This window comes from Thunnus maccoyii, chromosome 16 (genome assembly GCF_910596095.1).
Source record: "Thunnus maccoyii chromosome 16, fThuMac1.1, whole genome shotgun sequence".
NCBI lineage: Eukaryota > Metazoa > Chordata > Actinopteri > Scombriformes > Scombridae > Thunnus > Thunnus maccoyii.
Genome location: NC_056548.1, coordinates 21,044,003 through 21,070,531, shown reverse-complemented (window position 1 = coordinate 21,070,531; position 26,529 = coordinate 21,044,003). Strand labels below are relative to the sequence as shown.

The window sequence follows — 26,529 nt, the reverse complement described above, 5'->3', positions numbered from 1 at the left end:
CTGGGACCTTCAGGAACAAACTACAGGCAGGAAAATGTGCAGACTTCAAAAAATACTTGTATAATTGGATAACGAGGTGGAAATGATCAGAATATAAAATTCTTTAGCTTGATTTCTAAAAAGTAATGCCCATACCGGATGAGGCTCTTCTCTGTCTGAGTCATTTCTTTACGGTTAATTTGCTTCACTTATGAGCTGATAATATTTCATATAAACCCTTGAAAATGATTAAATCCACATCACTGTTATTGGACTCTTCATGATCTCATTCCTCTTGCATGGTGGACAACCAAATTAAGGAAAAGTCTTTCTCGCAATTTTCTGTTTCTTAATTTTGTTCTAAACCTACGCCCTAAACCACAGGCCTGCCCCACAGCTTATTATATGGTGAGGCTGGGGTTGCAGAAAAAAACACAAGTATTATTGTAAGCTAATTTATGTATTATTAACCTAAATTTATGCAGCAATTACACTGGTATATGGAATTTGCTTTCAAATTTTCGGCAAAGCTGGAAATAGGATAAACAATTTAAACTAAAACCCGGAATAAAACATTAGTTTCATAATACGTTCAGTTTGTTTTTAGTGACTGCAGCTGCAATTAGGGAGCTGTGACCTGAGTTTGACTCAGATGAAGAAGACTCATTGTTTAGACCCCTCCCTGTACAGATGTTGTCAACAACATCCTTTCTGCTACAGTAAGAGGAAAAGCAAAAACTGCCCGTGACTAAGCACAACGTCGATTGCAGTGCACTTTTGTTTTTAACATTACAGTTACATTGGAACCCACAAATTACTTTAATGGGCAGGCATGGGTCTGGTCGGCAGCACATAAAATGACTCAAACTTATGGAGATCCCACATGTTCAGAAACATATCAGCGGACAGCAACTTTTCTCCTCTCTTTTTTTTTTTTTTTTTTTTTTTTTTTTTTAGATGGAACACAGGAGGAACGCAGGGTTTTTATTTTATCACGTGTGAAAGTTTAGTGAAGATCTAAGGCCCAGAGGAACTCACTCTGTCACCATCAAAGGATTAAAAGGAATGCTTTTCACAGACAAAAATCCTTCCTCCAGACTGAATCTTCACTTCATTATGAGCAACTTTAATCATGCTCAAAACATCCTTATAGCCTATCCCTCTTCCCATAAGCAATAAAGAAAAAACTTAATTACGGTGGAGGAAAAATGCAGATAATGATAGGATGTGAGAGGCTGCAGGCTGTGAAATGTTTTCTGATTCTCTATTTTCCTCTATTTTCCCAGATTTCTTTTTTCAACTTGTTTACATACAGTTAATTGTCGTTGCTGCAATAAAACATGTTTTTGGGTTGCTTCTCCCCTCCTCTCAAGCATAACTTTAACCACAGGGAATTGATTTTTGTAGAGACAGCACTTAAAAAAATGGGATTTTAGTTTTCTCTTGGCCTATTCATCAGGGGGTATAAATAACTGACAGCACTACTAACTGCATCAGTAATGGGCCACCTAATTGTACTTTCCTACTCAGTGCTGCAAAGGGAGGATGCAAATCTGAGCGTTTAGCGTTATCTTTTATGTCACGACTAAAAGATGATTGAAGGAGTAGTTCAACATTTTGAGAAATGTTGGTTTTCTTGCTGAGAGTTAGATGAGAAGTTTGATACCACTCTCTTATGTGTCAGTTAGATACGAAGCTACAGCAAGGAGACCGTTAGCTTAACTTAGCATAAAGACAGCAAGCCTTGTCCAAAAGTAACAAATCCACCTACCAGCGCCATTAAAGCTCACTTATCAACATGTTATATCTCATTTGTTTAGACTGAAGTGTAGAAATCACAAAATGTTGTTTTTACACTTCTGTTTTTGTCCCAATTACGCATATTTCCCAAAATTGAACTATTACTGCGGAAATGAATCATCTAATTCCTCCTGTTGTCCCATATTTGCATATCTTATTCCTACATTTGCTTTTTTTTCTACCTTTGCACATCATAAAAAACCTGCAGAATTGACAAAATGATCTATCATCCCCTGTGTTGCAACAGGTTTTGCCCTGAAGTAAACTCTAGCAAGTTTGTACTTTCTCTACAGCTGCTCACTTCTGTATTGGCTCAGTAGGAAACACCATGCCAGGGATTCCCCGTCAGCTGCGCAGCAGAAGTGGCCCCTCCATCTCTTCTCCATAGTCTGTCTGCTGTAAGGTCACTCCGTCTGCTGCATAAACTCTTCTCACGGTCCCAGACGCGGCCGTCACATGCAAAAACACATTAGGGCCTTCATGGTATATATACTGAAACTGCAACTGACGTGTATACATGTGCACACACACACACACAAAAGTAATCGCCTGATGTTTTTTCCCCTGTGCTGAGTCAGAGAGGAGCAGTGCATGTCAACATGATGACCGTGACGCTTTCCCCCTCCTAAATGCTGTCTGACCTCACCGTAATAGCTGGTCAGGACTAACATATGGTCTCCCGATGCCTTAGTCCAGCAGAATTACCCACATGGTGACTAAACAGCAGAGGACTTAACTGAAAAATATCAGTGACTGCTTTCTTGATTTTATAAACTGCCAATTTGTGTCTTGCGCTTAAAAAAATATTTAACCGACTACTCTGTCCTGTGGTTACTTACAGGACTCTAACCAATGAGCCTTTCCTGTGAGATACCACCTTGTTGAATTTACTGTCCACAAAATCTAAGTCTGACCTAGAAAGCGATATTAAACCACGACTCCACCATTTGATAAAAAATTGAAGTAAGGAGCTCAATTTTTGCCGTTAGATAACACAACAACATAATCCTAACAGCATCCTCACACATTCTGTCATGTTAAAACCAGTGAAACCTCAGTTTAATTTCTCACTTTAATGAGGAGTCCCCTCAGGTCCCATTCCCCCAACTTTTGGAACCACACTTGCATGACGGCTAGCTGCGCTAACACTGCCAACCTGGCAGAGAGACGTTTGTGTTAGAGGGCCTGACGGACTTGAACACAACTTTTCCCCTTTAATCAGCGTGATGACATAAGAGGCAGACAGCGAGCCAGTCATTCAGTCAGTATATAGTTTGATTAACCTAATCACCAGGCAGCCAGACTCCAAGCTGCTGATTGGGTTTACAAACGCTCCTTGTCATCGTTGTGTCATTAGCTCGTCGTTAGCCGTGGCCGCCTTGACGTGGAGCAGCGACGTGCCGGGCCTAAACACAGCAATCAGGGGATTAGTGTGCAGTTACAGCAAAGCCTCGATGGACGCCTCAGGCTCTGAGTCAAAGAGAGGAAAGTCCTGCCTTACTATGCAAGCTCCACGTGGCCAGGGTGCTAACTGTACATAGGCAGCGCCACTACTGATTAGTGATGGAGATGATGAGAGGAAACATTCAGTCACTTCGGACACACGGGTGGTTTCCCGGACTCCAATTAAACCAAGTCCTTGACTCTTGCAAAGATTTGAATAGAGAGACTCCATTGAAAATAAGCTTTAGCCTCCAATTAGGTTTGCTTAATCTAGAACTGGGAATCAAGCCCACAAACATGACAGAAACACAGTTGCATGCAATGCAGTGACTATGCACTTGCTGCAGAAAGGCTCATGACATGTGGAGGTGATTCATTTTCCGCTGATTTAATTTGATATCAATTGGAATGATTGACAATAATCACCTACTGTGCTAGATATTGGATTTATGGGGGATGACAGTATTATGTGTTTGAGTGCTCTCCTGAGCTCTTTGGCTTGCAGGCTGAGAATCGCCACACCCTTGTTTCTTTATGATGAAAAACCCCCGAGGCCCAGCCGAGTACTTTCCAAGAGTTGTCTCACGTCTGCAGAGGAAAGTGGCACGGACACTTGTCAGGAAACCAGGTTCCTGCTCGAATCTGGTTGGATTCTGCGGTGAGTCAGATGGTGCTTGGGAGGCTGAACCCCTCTGAAGAGGGAAATAAATGCAAATTCAGTATTTTGGGTCCTCTTTGAAGTCCATTTGCACTTAAATGAGTGTGACAGAACCTGAAATGACCCCTGTTGAAAGGGTCCCTTAACAGCGATGAAAAGGAGTTGAAGGGACAAACAATGATGACAGTAGTTGAAAAGTTGGAAATGCGTAGATGCTGTGTATTTGTGTGTGTTTATATAATGCTTTAATGCGTGTGCACAATGGTGTCACACATTTACAGACAGCAGAGATTAATAAGAAGGTTTGTCTCCATCTCAAAACCATTTGAATACCAATACACAATGCAGCTAGGAACAATACATTTGGCCCGGTGCCTGGATGGCAGATTCTCAGCTCTCTGTCTTGTGTTTTGCTGGTTAGCATTCATACCATTCATTTCATACATTACATACCTCACCGTGTTCCTTCACAGTTCGAAGAAACAGCGACCTAGTCTCAAAAAATAAAAACGTGGCTTTTGTTGCAGGGAGGAATGAACAACAGCATTCCATGTGCAACCACATCAAAGGTCCCCCTCACCATGGGGCTAAATGAGGGCAGACTGTCCTGCTTGCCCCTCCTGACATGACTGCCACTAATTAACCAGAGATCTAAAACTGACACTCCTCTTCATTCATGCCTCTGGATCTTGCTCTTCGTCACTTTTTCTCACATCTTCACTCTAATCTCAACAGTTTTTTTTTTTTTTTAAATGTGCAGGGCTTCTCTTCGGGTTCCAGTGAGAGGGGACAGCCACACAACAAGCACAAAGGGGCATTGTCTGCTGGTGAAAATGTGGTTTACAGGCTCTGCTATAATGGCTTGGTGGTTGCTGGAAGCCATGCGCACTTCCTAATATTCGGCTCACATGCGATTTCATTTTGAGAAAAGACTGAGCTATGGGGCTTTGCCTTTGTGTGAGAGGGACGCCTCACAACTTATTTTCTGAGCCGACAGGCTCGGGCTCCCTTACCCCCTCCCCGCTCTTCACCCCCTCTTCCCCTCTCTGGTGGCGCTACTATATTTGTGTGGGATCTCTAGCGATGGAAGAGTAGACACAGGCTGTGTTGCCAGTCAAACGTGTTCGGGCTGTCAGACTGAACGGCTTCCAGCGCTGCGATCTGTCTCCTCTCCTCGTCAGTGGGAGCTGTTTGATCTGACAGAGAGACTCCATTAGAGACACAGGGAAGTTCAACTGCTGGGAGGTTGGATGGCTTCAGCAGTCAGAGTAGCAGCCCAGAGAGGAAAAGGTTTGCACACACAGTCTGGTTGCAATCTTGGTGTCTGTGCTGTGTATCTATAAATGTCTCTGAGCATTACTTGTCCTTATACTAGGTGTGTGTGGTTACACGTTGACGAGAGCAACGTAACAAAGCCAAACTGGGCTGACATATTTTGGGGCTCTGTTAGGCAAAGGGGTGATGACGCAGTGGGTAATGATATCATAAATGTGCGGGGCTGTTGAGCTGCAATGTCAGAGAGAGAGAGAGAGAGAGACAGAGAGAGAGAGAGAGAGAGAGAGAGAGAGAGAGAGACAGAGAGATTATTTGCTGAGTGAGATGAGTAAGTCAAATGTGCTGTCTTCTGCAACACACACCGTAGTTTGCCCTCAGTCTCACAGTGGTGATGACCTCATAAACCTGCGCCGCAGTCCAACAGAGTAGAATAGATGCTGGTGTCAAAGTGGTGAAATGGTAGACGATGGTTTGATAAATATGCATCAATGGTTCAGCCACAGACCGTTACTACACTCCCTACATTTAATGTGGCTTCAACTTCCACTAATCAGGAGGAACTCTGACAAATGACTCAATTCTACAAGATGTCTTCATAAGAAATATTAGTGCATTAGTATTAGACATGCTCACAGTAATTTTATCACCTGTTTGCACTGTTTGATACTGTAGCTGTTAAAAAAGAGAAGGGAGAGTGAATTGATGTGGCTCCACTGAAAGATTGGTCTCCTGATCTGTGTGTGGCAGCTGGGCTCTGGCAGGGCTCTGGCACTTGGGCTGCATGGCAGTTAAACTGTCACTGGCAGGAACTGTAAATCTTTTGCAGAAGGTGAATGCAGCATGACAGAGCCACAGGTGTGTGTGTATGTGTGTGTGTGTGTGTGTGTGTGTGTGTGTGTGTAATGCTTTCCAATCGCCAGTTTGTCACAATGCAACAGTTGCTTGTCTCTCTTACTGTCTGTGTCCCTCAGCCATCCTGAGGAGAAGGATCCAAATTTTTCACTGGACACATTTGGCAAAGTCAGAGTGAGTCAGGATACTGTGTGTGTGTGTGTGTGTGCTTGAGTGTATGTATGTGTGTGTGTGTGTGTGTGTGTGTCTGTAGGGGGTGGGGGTGCTGTCACTTTGGCAACGCAACTGCACATATTGCAGCGATTACCACAGCGGAAAAATGTTTTTCTGCAACATGCAATTACTACAGATTACAGATTGCCGTCCTTGCATCAGAAGCTCTCGCCAGAAAAGGAGAAACACTGTGCATGTGTGTGTGTGTGTGTGTGTGTGTGTGTGTGTGTGTGTGTGTGTGTGTGTGTGTGTGTGTGTGTGTGTGTGTGTGTGTGTGTCGTTACACACAAATAGACAGACAGACACAGAGACAAAGAAAGATGAGAAATGATTATAGCTCACACTAAAAACCACAACTGAAAAAAATAGGGGAGTTGACGTATTTATGGGACTCATTTAGATTTAAAAGTTATACTGACTTTCTGGGGTAAATAAGGACCCTGGAAAAAAATACAATCTGTCCTTCAGTGAAATGAGGAAAAGCAGAGCCGGGTATATTTCGTAGGCCTTTGTCCATCATCATCAACATTATGAAAAACATACACTGATCTCCGCATTGAGTATACAACTCCAACGCCACAAGTTATATCAAGTTTGGACTTTACATTTTGTTCCAGGTTACAAATCACCCTCAATATCAAAAAGCTTCCTTCAGGTCACACTAAACAATATAACCCAAAAGTGGTGCCCCGCAGCAAGGCAGGGCCCTATTTACAAACTCACCAGATCAAAACTCAACCCAAAGTGCTCCTATAATAGCACTGGGGCCTTTTGGTGAGCTTACCATCCAATGCTACTTTTAGTGGGTTTCCAAAGAATAAACAGGCCTGGGAACCACATCACAGACTGCTGACTGTCATCGTTGGGTGAGTGTACCCGACGGATGATGTGAGGGCGGAGCGACCATGACACCGGGGTTTACAGCTAGTCCCCCTCCCACCCTCCCCTCCCTTGCCTGCCTCGGGTGTGGTGTGCACCATTGAACTGCCACTGAAAGGGCAGGGAGGGGGCCCCGACCACGTTCAACCCCCGAACGCCGATCACAATGAGGCCATCGGATTGTCTCACTGTGCCTTTCATGGTTGTTATTGTCAACAGAAAAAGAGTGCGTCCTGATTTGAGGGTTTAAGAACTAGAGGTGTGTTTGATCTTGCAATCACGTATGCACACTCACCAAATCTCATCTGCAGCAGCCCCCTCTAGAGCAGTGATGGAAGAGGTACTCAGATCCTTTACATATGTACCAATATGTGGAAATACTTCAATACAAGTAAAAGTACATTCAGCAGAAGTAACAAAAACAAAAGCAGCAAAAAGTCCCTGTAACTCTTATGTTGTTATATATATGACATTATTAGACTGTTATTACTGATGCATCAATGTGTATATAGCATTTTATTGTTGTATCAGGTCAATGTGGAGCTAGTTTTCACTATTTCTCATAGTGTTAGTTTAGTCCGGTGGTTTCCAACCTGTGGGTTGGCCCCTCCAAAGGACCACAAGATAAATCTGAAGGGTCGTGAGATGATTAAAAAGTTAGGAAAGTAGAAAAAACTCCTTTTTTCTTCTAAATATTGGATATTTTTACCTTTTTGGGACTCATACAGCTATTCATAAACAAGCCATCTGAGAGGTTTAGAGGGGAAATCTGTCTTTGTTTCTATTGCTAACAACTCACTGACATGTGAACTGATAGACACAAGCCAAAAAGGTTTTATAATGCATTGTATTTATAAGTTTATGACATGTTTTTTCAAATGTAAAATATTAACCTGAAAAGTAACAACAGCTGTCAAACTAATATAGTGGAGTAAAAAAGTAGCAGCAAATGGATATATTCAAGTAAATGTATTTAGTTACTTGCCACCACTGCTCTGGAGGATTGGGAAACATCAATGTGGCACCACTACCAAACTTATCCTGTAATGCATTCGATATGAAATGAAGTGACAGATAGACAGACACGTTTGAAAATGAATGTAGTCTTTAAGAAGTCCATTTACATTCAGCAGACAGAAATAAAAACAGAGTTGGAGTCGTCCCCCAACAGCCATTATACAGCTCAATTGATTCCGAGGGCTTTAATAAGCCCTTGGCTCCACTCTGCACCTTTTATAAAATGTAAGCAGAGTATTAAAGATGCATGAGATGAATGTGCTCATTGTCTCCTCTGGTGACTTGCCGCATCTCAACTCATCACTCTTGCATAGTAATTAGCTGCTGGGTTTGGAAATGTCACCATCCTCTTCATCATTTTTCGTGTAATATATACTCTGAACGCCTTCAAGGATCTGGAATTGGGACCTGACACTCTACACTCATGAGTTACTGGATATATAAAGTGCTACAAGGAGCGAACGACAGAAGAAACGAGAGAAATTAAAGTAGAAATAAAGTTTCTTGAGGTCATTATGACCTAAAACAAAGTTTGAGTATACATATGCATACCAGTGATCATTAAAACTAACACAGACAGCCTTGGTGGAGTAAAAATAACATACAAATTTATATGATCAAAATTGTTCAATGTGTTTCATATTTTCCTGTCTGAACATCAAAATGGACAAAAGTGACCACCAATTGTGATGTGCTGACACATTATGTAATCAAAATTTGAGAAAGAATCAGCCATCAGAGCAGCAAGAGCCCAAAACCCAAACAGTCTGTACCCACTCACTGTTGTTTAAAAGTTTCCCCATATACTTGTGTATATAAACACTCCGACGCTAGAATATGATTTGGCTTTGAGGGGACTGGCACAAATGGCTTTGGTGACTTACATCATGCTTGTGAGTCTAATCACAGACACTCTTGTCATATCAAGCAGAAAAAGTCCATTTCATAGCGAGCTACATTTCAGAAAAAAAGGAGGGAAGGGTAAACAAGCCTGGCGTTCCACAGCCACCGCAGAATTCATCATTCATACAAAAAAATACCCCGAGCCCCAAAGTGGAGCTAATTTAATCCGAGAGGAATAAAACTCCATTTCATAGAAGTCGTCCATTCAGAACACTCATATTTCCACTGAGCAGAAACCCCCGGCTGAAATTCGAGCAGACACTTTTCGGAAGGAATGCATTCGGTGGGTTGAGGGCCAAAGCTTGCCCTGTAATTTGTGAATGTACAGAAATGTGTGACCGCCACAGCTTCTCTAAAGATAGAAATCTTTGTCTTATGTCATCACCGAACCTCAAACTATTTCTAATTGCCCCCATAGCCCCCTTTCCAAATGAATAGCTACCCATCCAAAGGCTTATGTGTGCAAGTCTGAAAATAGCCCAGGAGTTTACACAGGCTAATGGATCATATTCAGAATAAAAAAAATGAAAAACTTTAAAGGGATCTCCACGTATATGAGACTGTCCCCATCTTCAAAGTGACTTTTAAGTGGCACTGAAAGCAGTGTGGGTGGCATTTAGAGTCAGGTATAAGTTTACAGACCCCAAAGGCTTCCATGGGTTTCTTTGCTAATGGGGATCATACTCATATTAGCCTTTACAATCTGACTCATTACACATGTAACCTAAAGTAAGTGGGGTTTCCACTGGTTTTAAACACACACAGGAGGAGGAGGAGGAATCTCGAGAGTTTCTTTGTACAGACTCCAAGTAATCTTATTAGTTAAACTTAATTTTGTACGTTTCTTTAAAGTGTCATAAAGGTCCCGTTTAGACCGGTTTGGTACTGCAGAAAGATTTCATGGGGTCTTTATAGCCAACAAACCACTTTCTGGTACCGCAGGGAGCCCTTTTTTGTTATGAGCGTACATTCAGATTTCAGGGCCGGGCTACGTTGAAGAAGGCAACCTCTCAGTCACAAGTTTTCACAGAGTAACCGTCGGTAAACAATGATGTGATTTCTTGATTTATATCTGAAGGATCCATTTTCTTTTTTATCCTTCAGTGGTACAAATTGTATATGCTGAGGCCTATTTGAGGTGGGTCTGGGGTTTCACGTGTCCTCCAGGAGTTCTGTCTTGATTTCAGGCTCAACCCACCCGGATCATTAAAAATCGTTCAGGGGCACGACGGGCTCTGTCCTAAATGCCTGTGCGGCTGAAACTGTAGAAACTGCATGTTGAAATGCAGAGGTCTAAATGTGACAGGCGCCCAGAGCGCACATTACAGCTGAGCAGGGTATAGCTGGGGCGTGTGGTCACATATTAATAATGAACCAGGGCAGGAGGATGACTAAAATATCAACAGCATTGTCATTGTCCCATTCGAGCTTTATTCGAAATAGAGGCCGCACGATAGGTGAGCTGATCAGAGGTGATTTTGTTTTTGCTGTTGAGATTGTGAGGGATGCTGCTGCTGCTGCTGCTGCTGCCGTTGCTGTTGTGTAGAGTGGTTTTAGTGCAATTGTTGGATGAGCCTCAGTGATTTGGGCTTCCCCTTTTGGTCAAAAACACCAGAATCGACACACCGTAGGCCACGTTGGCTCTCCTCAGGGATCTCACAAAGTAACATTTCTATTGATGTTATTCAACTGTATACATGTCTACTGAATTCAGGAGATGGTGATAACGATTATGGCTTTATTATCATGATTTTATTACTCTGTGATTGGTGTAATTAATCTAAATAGTGAGTTATTTTTATTTTGTTGGTAACCCCCTAGATTCACCAGACCCCGCAGCAAGAAACACTGTCCTAGATAACAAGCAGGGAGTGTCAGAGTGTTAAATGAGTTTGTAGGCTGATATTCCTGTGACCTCAAAAGTCCCATAGAGGCGCTCAAAAAAAAAAAAAGAGAAAAAAAGATTTAAAAATGAGAAGAGAGAGAGATGGGAGATGTTTATTAAATGTTCAATTAAGTAATTGGATAAACTCTTAAACACTTTCTCACATTTTTCATAAGTGGTTTATATATATATATATATATATATATATATATATATAAAAGGTAGATTTTTGTTTCTGCTTTTCCTACAGAGGTGTTAGAGCATGCTGCATTGAGATATCACCACTGATAGCATGAGGTTTGTGGCCAGGTGTGATCCCACACAAACTGCTATGAACTAAAGCTCTGATGTTCAAACGTTATTCCATAATTAGAAATTTCAGTTCACATTTTTTTTTTTTTTTTCTGAGATCTTTGCTCTGCTTCTCTCTCGGTCTGTGGCTCTGACTTCGACCACTGTGATGGGGAGGAAAATTAAAGGAAAATCTGAAGCCAATCCGATGACTCCTCGCGCCAATTACCTGCACTTAATTTATTCTCGTGCAAGAAAACAACTTAAAACCCGACGCAGACGCGCACGCGCACGAAAAACAAAACGTGTTATCGATTGATTGAATTGATTTTAAATGCGCTTCAACGAAAATCCAGATGGACGATTCAATGTTTCTTTTTAGTTTTTAATTTCCTGTTTTGACTATTTTTATTTGTTTGAATTTGAGTCGGTTATTATTTTCATCATGTTTTTTGTGTAATGTTGATTTTTTTTATATCAAAGCTGGGAGAGATTTCTTAATTAATTTCTGCACCAGTTAAGTCGCAAAATCTTTTAAAAATCGTGTAAACTGTCATAATTTTAAACTCTGTCAGTGCTCAACAGACCCTACAAAAGTAAAATCATATATATTATTTTAATCGGCGTTTACTTCTAGATAAATGATATATGCATCTACAGTAAAAGCCACACAATGCAAGGAGCCACTGAATTCCCTAAATGCTGCATCAGCGATGGAAATGTAAACTCTAATCCATCACATGGCTTCAATGTGCGCTTATTAAACGAATAATCGTCAACGCATATATAATTATTTCATTTCTTCAAAAATAATTAAGCTTATTCGGATTGAAGCAAAAAGAAAAAAAAAGTGAAAAAAAAACTGACATCGGAACTTCTTACAGTGATGAAAATATCTGAAGAACAGGATTCGTTTTGCTGCTTTGGTTAAAGTCGAAATTAATTCAGATTTCCGTCTATCTTACAGCACAGATAAAAGTTTCCTTTTCTCTGCAGCAGATGTGAAATGTCTGCCTCAGACTGTCTGAGCTGACAGCGATTGAAAAGGCAAATGCGCCAACTAGTGTCAGAAAGCAGCATGGCCGATGGCGCGCAGGGTGTGCCGTCATTTGATCAGGTTCCTAATGAATTCAGCCTCTGGCACACACTTATTGCTCTGTTATGTCCTTTGATGTGGAAAAAAAACGCATTTGCCTGTTTGCTTTAATTTTCTTATTAATTTATCTTGGTCAATTAAAGTGATACGGATCTGTCTTAAACCCATAATTTCTCTTTATGAAAAAATGTTATTTACCTGCTGTGAAGGTATGAAGCCGCCAGATGCAACAGCTCTTCAAAAGCAGTAAATGACAATAACAGCACAGGTCTGTGCAGTCTAAATCCTTCTCTAGATCAATTATAAACAGCTCACATAAAAATAGGTCAGAGCAGGTGCTGTGATTGTGACGAGGACACATGTGCAGATAATTCTGCTTCTATATTAGCTGTTTATTATGTTCCCCTGTCAGACTCCTAATTCAGATTCAACACAGAGCTTGTTTGGCATTAAACCTGATTTTTTTTTTTTTTTAACATGTCAAAGTCCATCACATTTAATAACTTACACTGTTGTTTCATTTCATACAAACGGTGCCCAATGATTATAATTTCAAATCAAATTGTGTTCAAATAATTCTTTATGCAGTTCAAGACTAAATATGCCTCTCTATAAAACAAAAAAATCCTCATAATTCATAAAGTTTCTATTTCTCCCTGTTAATATATATATATATATGTTGTATAAAAGCAGAAAGAAAAGCTGTGAGATATGTATCAATAATTCAGCTCGTGTGTGACAGCAGTAAACTGGTGAAAAAAAAGCGAACCAGAGAGTGTGATTGGTCTGATGAAAGCCCAACCCAGCAGATTCATTGGTGGAAGTCATCTCCACACTCCCAACTACTAAACACTAAAATGACTCGGGTAAAATAATATCTCGGCACTCTGCACTCCGTTCAGCCTCACGGCTCCTTCTTGCGCCCTGTAACCCTGCGCTAAAGGATAACGTTAAAGGAAATCCATCTGGAGTGACGGGACAGTTCCTGTAATCGCCAGAATAACGCTGGGTTGTTGTTTTTTTTTTTTTTTTTTTTTTTGAGGAGGAGATCCAACGAGGATAAAGTTGGAAGAACTTTTACGCAGGAAAAGGACACTGATGAGCTTCTGCGACTTCAGTTTGACTGTAGATATTCGGGTTTGAGAGAGAGTTTTCTCGGCGTTTTCAGAGGAGGCTGGTGAGATCTGAAGACGCGTCTGGCAAAGTCTGGCAGTTTAGTCGAGATCACTTTCTAAAAAGTTTAGCCGAGAGCGCCAGTCAGCTGGATTGTCTTACTTTTTACACCACGGCTGGATTACCTGATCATTGCCAAGAGACTGTCTCTGATCGGGACTGAATTATTTAGGGGATTCATTTTAGATTTTAGAAGTGAGAGTTCCAGCAGTTTGTGTGGTGTTGATATATTGTTTACACGCGGCTGAAATTGTCCATCAATGTGCGTTAGATAAGAGCGCCGATCTAAGACAAGTACAGAACTGTAAGAGACTTTGGAGAGCTTTTGTTTGTGCGGTTTTAATAAACAGAGCAACCCTGATGTTCGTCGGGCTGACACATCCTGTGCAGATGATCTAGCACACAGTCATCAGCTTATTGTTTCGGTTAAGGTAGCGAGGCTCTCTTTTCACTCAGACTTAGTGCGCTCTCGCCTCCATCCTTTGCGCTCACAGTGGACTCCTGAGACCATCAGCGTCTGGAGGAAAACAAACTGTTTTTCCCCCCAAAGAGTCCTGCACGTGTGATACAACCCAGTCAGGTGGCACTGACCCAAGCTGTTGTGATGCATATTCCCGTAGAGCCGCCCACCACCAGACGGTTCACGCCGCCCTCCACGTCCTTCCCCTGCAGTAAGATTGGAGACGGCAACGGGGCCATGGCCACCCCGGGGCCCCTCAGGTCAAGACCGGACACCAGGAACGTGGTAGACGTCCTGGCGGACCACGCCGGCGAGCTGGTGCGGACCGACAGTCCCAACTTCCTCTGCTCAGTCCTCCCGTCTCACTGGAGGTGCAACAAGACGCTCCCCGTGGCTTTCAAGGCAAGACACATGGCTTCTAATTATCCTTTATAATATTTTTATTTTAAAGTACGCACCCTCTGGCTTTCTGACTGTAGTTTATGTATGAGAAATGCTTTGTGGATTTAAAAAAAAAGGAAAAAAATAGGTTACTTAGTTTCATTTATTCATATATCAGACTGGGCTGTAGACGCTGTGTTTTTGCATGTTGCAGTTTGTTGATTATACATTATTAAAATGTTCAGACAAGTTTAGTATTTATTGGCTGTAAAATGCGCCATCCAGAATAATAACATCCGAAATCAGGACAAAAATTATTGCAGACAAGAAGTCTGAAATTACAACAGATCTGAACACATTTTTATCTAATTATTTTTGTATTAGGCCATGTAATATAAGACTGAGGTGCTTTATATCTGTGGCTTATGTCAATATTATGTGTAATGTCATAATCATGTGTTTGGACGAGATCAGATGAGAACACAAGGGAAATAAATAACAGGACAAGGACAAGATAATAAAATGTATGTGACATAAAATTTACATAATTTTAATTTAAATGTTAAAAGGGTACGCTGGAGGCTTTAGCCATCCCCCCCACTTCCCCGCCCCCCTTCGACCAATTTATGCAATAGTTTGTTGTTTACATTGTGGTCAAATTGAAAAGATATTCGTGCTTAGTATTATGGGAGCCGGATGCTGTTTTACGCGCGCAGTGTGTGCATTTGGTTTGGTGACCCAGAGTGACCGCCTGCTTTCTCCGTGCTTATGCAGGTGGTGGCTCTCGGTGACGTCCCCGACGGGACTCTGGTCACCGTGATGGCCGGCAACGACGAGAACTATTCGGCCGAGTTGAGGAACGCTTCCGCCGTGATGAAGAACCAGGTGGCCCGTTTCAACGACCTGCGCTTCGTAGGCAGGAGCGGACGAGGTGAGCTCAGTCTCTTTTTTTTTCTCTCCTTCTCTCACACATACGCACACATACATCGACCTGCAAACAAACACACACACACACACACACACACGTGCACACACACACACACACACATACACACACACACACACACACACACACACACATAGAATGGCAAAGATTCTGGCTGTTATGCCATTTGCAGACACATATACGCTTATAATAATTATAGTGGATCATATTTCTACGTCTAGGTGACAGAGAACTGACAGCACATTATTATTTTTTAGTGAATGTGATAAATTATTTTGCGTCTAGGTCACCAAACACGTTGCACAGAGACTCAAATAGGTAACAGTGATGCAGTATGTTCCTGAAAATATGGCTTTTTAAATAAATTTCTGTAAATTTGGGCCTCATTTCTGTTATTCCAAAGATAAAAACCGCAAGAAGACCAAATGTGGAATCATTTAGGTATGGGTACGGCGAGTGCCCTCACTGTGCCAACTGACGTTCATGGGTGTCATCTGAAACATCTGGCCTGCGTCACGGTGCACAGTTGCGATGTGGCTGTAATTTTCTTAATCCAGGGAATACAGATAATTATCCACGTGGTGTAAGTCTGCGGGATGGATGAAAAAAACCACCTCTCAATTCATGTCCCGGGGCAATTTGTCAAACAATCCCCGCCACCATTTAGGATCCATAAAGCTTATAGAGTAATACGCTGTATTTATCATGGGCGTTGTGTTTAATTGTTGTATAAAAAACACATACCAACGGGCCTGTTCTCACGGGCCTGCTGCAATATATGTTTTGCTATATTGAGAAAATCAAAAGCTCTACATTTTCAGGCTCAAATGTCCCAGACTGAGAATATTTTAAAAGTGCTTGCTCCCAAAATTCTTCTACTAAAAGAAGCATTTTTCTTATTCCCTTCAGAGCCCTTTCTGGCCTTTTGTGGCCTTTTTTATTGTGAAGATAATTGTGAGTTAAAAAATAGAAAATAGGTCTTGTCTCCGAATTAAAAAGGAGCCTATGCCGTTAATTTCTGTAGTCAATTATCCCACCCGAGGATTCTTCTTTTTACTTTCCTCCCACGCAGTCTCTTTTTAACAAGAGATGCCTTTCTCATAGCTGGAGACAAGCACCGGACCCGCTGCATGATGCAGCTTTCTTCCCGCTGCACGGACTTTGATGCAGATGGGAGCAAGATCCTGTCTTGTTGAACAATAAACTATCGCTGTAAGCCTTTTCGGACAATCTGGAACACATTCCCTCAATAATCTAAATCATATCCACAGTCAGACGCATCAAAAGAGGTGGTCCGTGGCTTCTTTTTTTTTTTTTTTTAATTCAAAGGCTTCAGCGGGACAAAAGCCGGTGATGATTTGAAGTTGAACAAGTGAGGTATTGTTACAAAGAAAAGAAAACAAAGTTTCATAAATAAATAAGAAAAGGCAGTTTATGAAGGTGAAATCAAACATGTTATAAATCTCATAAAACTCACGGACATGATGCTGTGTGCAGGAAAGAGCTTCACTCTGACCATCACTGTGTTCACCGGACCGCCACAAGTGGCCACCTACCACCGCGCCATCAAAGTCACTGTAGATGGGCCCCGGGAACCACGCAGTGAGTACACACACACACACACACACACACACACACACACACACACACACAAACACACAAACACACACACACACACATCACACAAACACTACTATTGTTGTTTCTGAAATGCATTGTGGTGTGATGTGAGGGCTGCAGAGCCACCCAGTTGAAGCAGCTATTCCTGGTTCTGAAAGTGGGGGGTGTCAGTGACTCTACAAGCTGAAAGGTCTGCGTGAGTCATATGCAGATAATATATGAAAATCTAACACTGTGAGCGTGTGTGTGTGTGTGTGTGTGTGTGTGTGTGTGTGTGTGTGTGTGTGTGTGTGTGTGTGTGTGTCAGTTAGAAAGTCGTCACATTCAGGGGGGGAAGGGGGGGAGGGGGGTAAAAATCTGTTCACACCATCAAAAACAATCCGGTTTCCACTGAATCTGTTTAAGGGTTAAGATCAGAATTAAAACTAGTTATTCTTGTAGTGGTTGTGATAGGTCTCTAGAATAAAAGTAGGGCAGTATATTATCGTCACAAGTATTCTTGATCTGGTTTATATGTGTGTGTGGTCTTTCATAAGCTACTTTTGGGGACACATTTCAACGTAGGATCATTTAATTGGGGACAACTTGTCAATTTGGGGGCAAAAGCCACGTCCCCAGTTGGGGAAAAGCTGATTTTTTTGGGTCAGTGGTTGAGGTTAGGGTTAGGCAAGTAGTAGTGGTTATTGGTTAGGGTTAGGGTAAGTCTCCAGGAAATTAATGTAAGTCTATGCAATGTCCCCGAAAGTGACCATGATCTGATATGTGTGTGCGTGTGTGTGTAGCAGGGCCACATGGACAGGCCCAGTCAGAGGAAACTGTAAAGCATATTAAGGCATAACCCAAGACCGCTAAGAGGAGCTAAGTGAGTCTCCAAGCCGCAGGTGGCTCAGCTCAGTGGATCCCCCCCCAACCCCTCCCCCCTCCCTTCCTCCTCACCCACCCCTCACCCCTACCTTCCCCAGTGCTGGTCAGAAGGGTCGTACCTGACCCGACCACATAAGTGGCTCGTTGATTTAACACGGGGCAGACTCCGGGCCACTGTTAGCCCTGGCAGGGAGGCCCGGCGTGCTAAAGCTGTTAGCGCCACCGGTCAGCCGCAGCTACATGTGGTTTAATACTGCTGGTGTGAGAGGGTAGTGTTACTCAGATGAGTCAGGGGCTGATGGCTGGAGCTTTTTCTGAATGCATGCATGAATTTTTTTTGTTGAGCCCAAGGTGGGATAGACGAGAAGGTATAAGATTTCATGATGATTTCTATGGAGAGGTCCAGCTTTTAATGGTTCTAGTGCGCAGAGTTTTAGAAGTGTCCCATCGAGTGGGTGGCTGAGGCTTGTGCTCATATCTGTGCAGGGGGATATTTGGGACAGGGTGGATTTAGCTCAGGCAAAAGAGAGAAAGGTAGCAAGTGCCACATGGGGGGTGGTGGTGGTGGTGGTGGTGGTGGTAGGGAGGAGGAGGAGGGGGGGGTATGCCTGGCAGAGAAGAAGCCGAGGGGCACATAGAGAGGGGACCTCACCCCTCCTGCCAGGCTGGACGCTATTTACAGAGGCATAAAAGAGAACAGTGACTGCAACGGAGGGAGGGACTAGATAATAATAAACACTGTATGTATGTGTGTGTGGATGGTTTCAATTTTATAGTCTTTGGTTTGCAGGAGAAAGAAATGAAAAAGTTGAACGTGTGCGTCTGTGCATGAGTGCGTTCTCGTCTGCATCTGCGATCGTCTCCGCTTGAAATAACTGTGTGCATTAAGGACGTCTCCTGTCTGTCTGTCAACAAGTTACGGCTCCAGCTGAGGCGTCAGAGTGGCCGTGCTACTTTTACACTGGCGCTGGGTGCTATAAGGTGACACTGTTTAATATAGGGCAGGAGGAATTTAGGGCTCCATTAAACTCTGTTACACGGTGCTGAGAGGGAATTCATGGAAAGACAGAAAATAAACTTCTGCAATAGCTGATTTAAAAAAAAAAAATGCATCTGAATATTATTTCAATATGTACCTCACTCAGCTTAACCCCCTGGAACCAGAGATTGTTAGATTTGTGCAAATGTTTCAATGGCAAAGCTTATCTGAAATATGAATAATACATCCAGTTACTCCGCAGTGAAAACAGACCCGGCACCACACAGGAAATTCAAACAGCTGATCGCAGTTAATAGAAAAAGCATTTTTGAACGCACAGCATATTTATATTGTTGATTATATTGGTCTGAATGAGCTGTCAGATCTGAGACTGAGATGAGTTTTCAGTCCACTTCATTCTTTTGAAGGACTCGTGGCTTCAAAAATAGAAAATCGCTCGCAAGATGAGATAAAGGAGCTCTCATAAAGAAGCACATTCTAAGAGTAGCCTATAATATCAGTCATGTCCCTGTGCAGTCAAAGCACAGGAACACACACTACCATTCAGACATTATTAGGACCATAAAAATAATTAGATTCTTCTCTAACCACAAGGCACCACATTATATCGGCTGTACAACGTTTCGAGCCAAAGCAGAGAGGCACTTTTGCCAACACATAAAACTAACAGCATTTTTTCATTATAACTCTCATCCTCAGGGATAGTTATATAGCTATTCCAACGCTGCTTTCATCCCGTTTGTTTTTTAATTTTTCATCATCTGTATACCTCACTTTTTTGTTATCATTCATAGAGTGCAGACAGCCTGAAGCCTAACTTGGCCGCGCCGTGTTCACCTGTCCGCAGGCTGGCAGGCTGCTGGGCCAGCCTGCACTGAGCTTTACAGGCTGTTTGTGTAGGGGCTGCATTTGCATGGCTGCCTGCCGAGCCGCGGCAGGAGCTGGCACCGATGTGGGGGGGGGGGGAGGGGGAGGAGGGGGAGGAGGGGGGGGTGGTGGTGGTGGTGGTTTCATTAATGTTTACTGATCCAGTCAGGAGAACCTGACGGACAGGACTCCAGCGAGCGGCGACTCGCCTGCGGCAATGTAACAAAGTAGGCCTATACACGCAGATGGGCACAAATGAATACATATTCTCACATGCTCCATCCTCCGCCTCACACACACACACATGTAAATGGATATAAACACACACACAGGCACTATTCTGATCATGAACAGAAAGTAGGCTAAATGTTCAGCTAAGTATTTTTGTCTCCCTTGCTGCTGATTTCCTCATCACACATCCGGCATTCGTCATCATACCCCACTCCACCCCCCACTCCCCCAACTATCTGTCATACTATATTATCACACTTCTGCTGAGGCCAAACTGGAAGCACAACTGTTGCAAGCAGAAGCTCCCGCTCCACTTCTGTGTGAGAAGCGGTTTTAACAATATGCGGCTTCCAACAACAAGAAAGGACACGCTGAGCTACGAAAAGGGAGAAACGCAAAACGAATAAATAAATATGAAAGCAGATGACTTAAGTGTCGAGACCCTCCCTGTTTGTTGCTGCTATCGGACACCTTCCTACCACAACCCTGCAGGGTTATTCACACCAATTAATCCACAACTATATATTTGGTGTCCCTCTCACTCCCTCACTTATATATGACATCAGCCGCTGCCTATTTAAGAAAGGAAGAAATGATGAACTCACCACAGGACAGGCTGGGTTACAGAGATCAAAAAAGGGTCAGAAATATTTTGAGCTTGTGAAATAATGTTCATAAATAATTTGCACAAGGAAAGGGGTGGGGTGTATGTCACTTTTTTTTGAGCCTGAGTATTTAAACATATAAAAAAAACATTTCATAGAAAGTTAAGTTTGTCAATGAGTTTAAAAAAAAAAAACTTTCTGCACGCTTCAAAAGCAACGCTTTTGCAGAAAAGATCTGAAGATGTGGAGGGGAAAAAATGAAATATGTTTAAATAAAATGTATGCATGATTGATTTTGAAAGTGAAGCAAGAAAAAAAAAAAGTAGAAGAAAAGGTCACTATTGTGACTCTCTCAGAACAGAAGCCGTTTGCCTAAGTGTGAAAATCAACACTCAAAGGTCAATTCAAAATGTGTGATACTTGAATTACAATGAACAATTTTCTGATTGGCCAATGAGAGTGCAACCTTTTGACTATCCACATTTCTCACTCTAATTCAAATGAAGGCAAACAGTCCAGCCCACTCAGCAAAGGGCGCTGGTAGGTGTTTAGTATTTCATTTATTTATTATAATTTTTTTCATCAACATCGAAACCTTTCAGACCCTTTCTGCTCCCACTCACATGTCTGTGGTGTTAGAAGAAAGCTAGAAGTAGGAGAGAGTTTATTGAATGTTGAGGATGTGGGAGCTAGTTGTTCGATACCTCAGCGAGGTCAACGTGGTAATTTGTCTGATGACACAAGAAAATGATACATGAATACACCCTAAAAGCTAACCTAATTGTACAATGTATATGTTACACCGGCATACATTGTGGTAGAGCATGTCACACACACACACACTTTCCCACCCACAGGCCCGCACATCCACCGAAATCACACAAGTGCTGTCGTGTTTTGTTGCCTCTATTTATTCGGCTGGGTGTGTTCACACAGCTACAGGAGGAGAATGGCGGGCGTGGGGGGGGAGTCGGGGGTGCATGTTGGAGTTGGCGGGTTGATTCTATTTGCATTTGGCACACAGACTGTACAAAGTATGCAAATAGACAAACAATGACATTTGCTGTGTTATTTTTCCTGTGATATTGCAGTCTCTCTTTAGAGTAAACAAAAGGATAGCATGCATGTGTGTTGCTGCGTATGCATTTGCGTGTGCAGGTGCTCAGCTCACGCACCTGCCAGGTGCGTCCATCTCTTTAAGTCGGCCCCTGCGGGCCACGCCCATGCCCCACAAATCACATGAAAGGCTCACCCTCAGTGCGAATTGCTCTCTCAAAGGCAACTTTGATGTTTGAAAATGGAGATGGCTGTCTTTGAAAGAAAGGCCTACAGGTGTATCAGTGCCAGGGGAGGAGAAAAACAGTGGCATGTCTGACGCTGGGTGCTTTCCTGACTGCTAATGGCTTATCATGACACCCAGATGTATAACCTGGACACATAGTGGTCTATGCACACACACACATACACACACACACACACACACACACACACACACACACACACACAAACACACACACACACACACACACAAATAGTGGACGATCAAGCTCATGACCACCTAATTTATGATTTTATAGAACATAGTGTGCCTTAATACCACTCACAGACAGATGGGAACAGATAAAGGGAAGATTTTATGTCGTCAAAGAAATGACACTGTGGCGTCTGCCGTGACTGGAGGCCAGCGACTGTGGCGTTCTCCTTCCCTGGGGTCACTCCAGACGCGTCATACTTGGCCTCAGTGATTAGAAGTAGAGCAAATATTGGCCAACTGATAAATCCGCTGGAATGCAGCAGTGTATGTTGAATAGGTCTGGACTGATTTCAGAGAGGAACTTGTGTTCTAGGACAAAACAATCAACACATTCTGAGGTCTGAGGCTTGTGATGGGTGGCGGATGAGAAAATTGTCCTTAGGTTGTCTCTGCACACTCCGTTGTTAATGACCTTTTAGGACATTTTTATGTTCGATATGAATGACTGTGGGACTGTTGCTTACAGAGTCAATAAAGCGTAATAGGACAGACATGAAAGCATCTTTAATATAATCAAATTTTGTTGTGGGAGGGTAAATAAAGGACTGAGATGGAAGCTTTTTGACCACTGTTGCCACCTTAACCACATCTAGAAGCTTTGAGGCTAACTCCCTTTGAGGGCTAATACACACATACAGACACACACACATACACGCACAGCTGTTGGTAATCCTACTTGGGCTTTTGTGCTTAGGCTTTCCTGTGAAAGCAGAGCTAATTAGTCTAAATACCTCAACTAAGCAGAGATATAAACAAAGAAAATATACCCATTAGTCTATTGCTGGCACTTTTCTTCTTTTCTCTCCTCGCTGCCTCTATTTTCTCTTCGGCATGCTGCTGCAGCGTCAATGCACAAGTCTCTGCTAAAAACAGGAAAAAAGAAGAACATTGTTTAACATTTTGAAACGGCGCGATGTCTACTCCTCAGGCCAGTTGATGACTGTCGAGACACACAATAGCCTCGGGGTGAAATGCCCTTTCTTTTTCCACTCAGACTAAAATTTCCACCCTATATTTGCTGACGCCAGATAGAACACCCAGACGCAGTAGGAATTACCAAATTATTCACAGACAATCCCAGACAGTACTTTAAATTCACTCTGATGATGCAAGTGAGGCAGCGAAAAGACATTTTCTGAGAATCGCTGAAAAACTCGGCCAATGTCAGCTCTCTCCCCCTCTCTGTCTCTCCACCTACTCGCTACCCACTCCCCTCTAAACTCATCAGCCAAGCGTCTTTCCTGTTTACCTACCTATGAAGGGAAGTAAAATGCCCACTCTGTGTGTGCTCACTCTTCCTTATTTACTCTGACCCATACAGGAGGGAGCCATTACGACCTTTCAGCCGTAATTCAATAAAAGTTCCGATCTGCATTTAGAAAAATAAATGGCCCATGAGTGGAGGAATATTTTCTCCCCCGCTGCATTATGACAATAAACCGTTTTCTGTGTTGGGGCATCGGGGACGGGGGTGGAGTGGGGCGGTTTGTGGGAAGAAGGCACCTGCTGGTTACTGGAAAAGACGCTGTGTACCACCACCCTGCGGTTTGGATATTTATTTCTTCAGGCCTTAATGGTTAGGAACAGCAAGAAAATAATAGGTGTAGCAAGATCTTTCTTTTGCTTCCAGCAGCAGAGAAGGTTGTAATCCTCTGGGTAAACACAGAGGGAAGCCTTGGCTCTAGTCTTCAAAACGGGCTGGAAACATCACAGAAGAAGAAAGGTCAATCTTTTTAGCCTCATCACTACCGCAGCAGTCCACGGACATTATGATAACCTTAGAGAAAGTATTGAAAGTGAAATACGTGCATGCCTACACAGTGGAAAAATCACACATTTCACATTTCACACTTTTTGTTTGACCCACCTGGAATATAAATTGTCATTCTGTGGAACTGTATGTGTTTGGGGGCAAATGCAGATTATTGTGTGTGAGCTAGTATGCACTGAGGTGTGAACGCGAAGCCGTTTGACACATCTGCTGGCGTTGCATTGATGTATGTGACAGCGGCAGCTTGCTTTCCTTTCTCACAGCCTTGTGAGGCCCCCACCTTTCCCCCAACACCTCGCTGCTTAGAACAACCTGACTACCACGTATACGCAAACATGCACACACACACACCCACACACACACAGAGCAACCCCATTCACCATTAGAACTAAAATAACATACTCAAGGCAGCTTATTGCTTTAATATGATCTGTCACCGGAGCCAAATAGGCCTTCTGTGCTCAACAAGGCTAAAGTAGCAGCAGCAGCAGTACTGGGAAATATATGATGTCTGCAGGCAAGCAGCCAAAAAAGCCTGAAAAACATCCCCTCTCATATCACCCCTAACACGCCTCAACTCTCAACTAGAAGACAGTAACACACACACACTATAGAATAGCGGGACAAAAGAGGGATGATTGCTCTCAAATGTGCTACGGGCCTTATTGTATTGTTAGGGAATCCGGGTGCACTGGGCCTTATTTTGGCACCCCTTCACTCTCCTTGCCTGCCTCAACCTGCCTCACTGTAGGGCTGTCCTTGTGTGGCACTGCTTCTGTTCCACACACACACACACACACACAAACACACACACACACACATACACACACACACACACAAAGAGCTTTATCCCCTTATCAGAAAAGGAAGGCTGTGCTCTTTGCTCAAACAGTCTCATGTAGCAACTTCCGCTGTGAGCAGCTTATTTTCAGGCCTGCGAGGGGGATTTTCACACTGCTGATGTCCCCAGAGAGACTGATGCATCTGCCTGAGGGACCAGACGATCCCCCAGCTGTGGCCAGAGAGGGTGAACTATAGATAAAAGCATGCCAAAACTTTTACTGACCTCCTTCCAAAAGCTTAAATGGACATGTTTCCACAAAAAAAAAACCCTCACCACTGTCAGTGCTTGACATGTTTATGACAAAGACTTTATCTTACACTTAGTTTATGTTCCAAGAAAGAAATAGTCTGTGTAATTCAATGCATTGTGCCATAGTAATAGAACTTCATACTGAAAGTGTTATGAGACTGTTATGTAAATGAGTGCAAAGTAGTGTAATGTCTGTGTGTGGCTAGCATCGACTCATTTAGGCGCAGACGAGACAGCCACAATCACCAGCCAAGGGTAAAAGCCACATCCTTCAGGGTCAGCCTCAAAACAAGAACTTTGATTCGCCCCACTGTAAATACCCAAATGTGTGATTCGTGGCCTTGGGAAACACAGTGGCAAACACACTGATGCTTTTTGAGCTGTGTGATGCCACCAGTAATAGAACGAAAAGGGAAGTACGAGAAAGGGAGTCGGAAAGAAGCAGGGTGGGAACAAGCAAGTCGGGGGTTCAGGTCCGCTAGAGAGGAGGAAGAGGAAGACAGGTGTACAAGACTTTGCTCAACAGATGTTGAAACGTTCCCAGTGTCTGTTGAAGCCAAACGGAAGTTTGCTTTGCAGGCAAGTAGGCCTCGCTGCAACATATGTTCAACTGTCACCCCGCATCGCGCTGTGCGGTTTCAAAAGCTAGATAAGGATCCTGCACTCGGTTCACATCTCCTCAACACTTGACTTTCGATACATGAATGCATACTGCATGGGCTTCCCTGACCTCAAAGGAAAGCTAGATGCATTTTAAGTTGTGGTAATATTGATTTGACTCAACATGAGCTCATACAAATATACTACTTGAGCAGAAAAACATCACACTAAGCTGCCATTTTGTAGCCTTCGAATTAGAATCAGAAATGCATGCAGACATTTTTTTGTGTGTAATCCTATACCATACTTACCGTTGACTTTACAGTCCAGACATAGTTTTCACTGTTAAGCGTGATACACGCACTCCAAATCAATTCTAGTCTGTTATCAGGGGCCTATCAAGTCCATTTATACGACGAATACAAATATTTACACTTCAAATATATTCAGTGCAGACTTGGGTCAGGGCCAAAGCACGTATTGCCCTTTGCCGTCCAGATAGAGTTTCAGTTTGCCCCTGAAAAAGCGCCCAGCCCTTTACTAAAAAGAGCTTGTGTTTAATGTGTCTCCCTTCGGACGGGAACATATGTTCTTTCTTTCAATGGAGACAGAGACAAACAGACAGAGAAAGGGAGAAAGAGAGTATAAGTAGAGGAAAAAGTGGGGGATGAGGGCAGGAAACAGGTCGTATTGGGTGATCGTTCAGCTGTGGCCGTCAGTGTTTAAGGCCTGGCTGTCACCTTACTGAGCAAACACTGTCTCTGTGTTGAGCTGATACGGGCTTTGTGGAGGGAAGGCTGGGCAAGACTCAGTCGAGCAAACTCCTCAACTCGAGGTCTGGTCTCAAAGCATCGAGTGCAATCTCATGAAAAACAACTTCACACTTTTTGCATCACTTCCACTTCAACCCATTTCCATGCGCTTCAAAGCAGAAGGGCAAAAAAAGAGCAAAGCAGCATGTTACATCTCAAGCTTTTCTGCAGAGAAGATAAAACACTATCAGGAAATAAAAAGACACGCATACACACGCACATGCACACACAAAACAAAGCAAGGCTGAGAACGGCACACCCATTTTCTTCAAAACACAGCC

The 26,529-nt window shown here is 43.0% G+C and overlaps 1 protein-coding gene across 1 annotated transcript in view; it reads left to right on the top strand.

Moving 5' to 3' along the window:
* Nucleotides 1-26,529, top strand: part of runx3 (RUNX family transcription factor 3) — a 49,642-nt gene that overhangs the window by 5,001 nt on the left and 18,112 nt on the right. Inside the window, exons 3-5 of the mRNA XM_042389011.1 lie at nt 14,085-14,326; nt 15,080-15,236; nt 16,749-16,853. Coding sequence (XP_042244945.1) covers nt 14,085-14,326; nt 15,080-15,236; nt 16,749-16,853 — 504 coding nt within the window. The remainder of the gene's footprint in view (nt 1-14,084; nt 14,327-15,079; nt 15,237-16,748; nt 16,854-26,529) is intronic.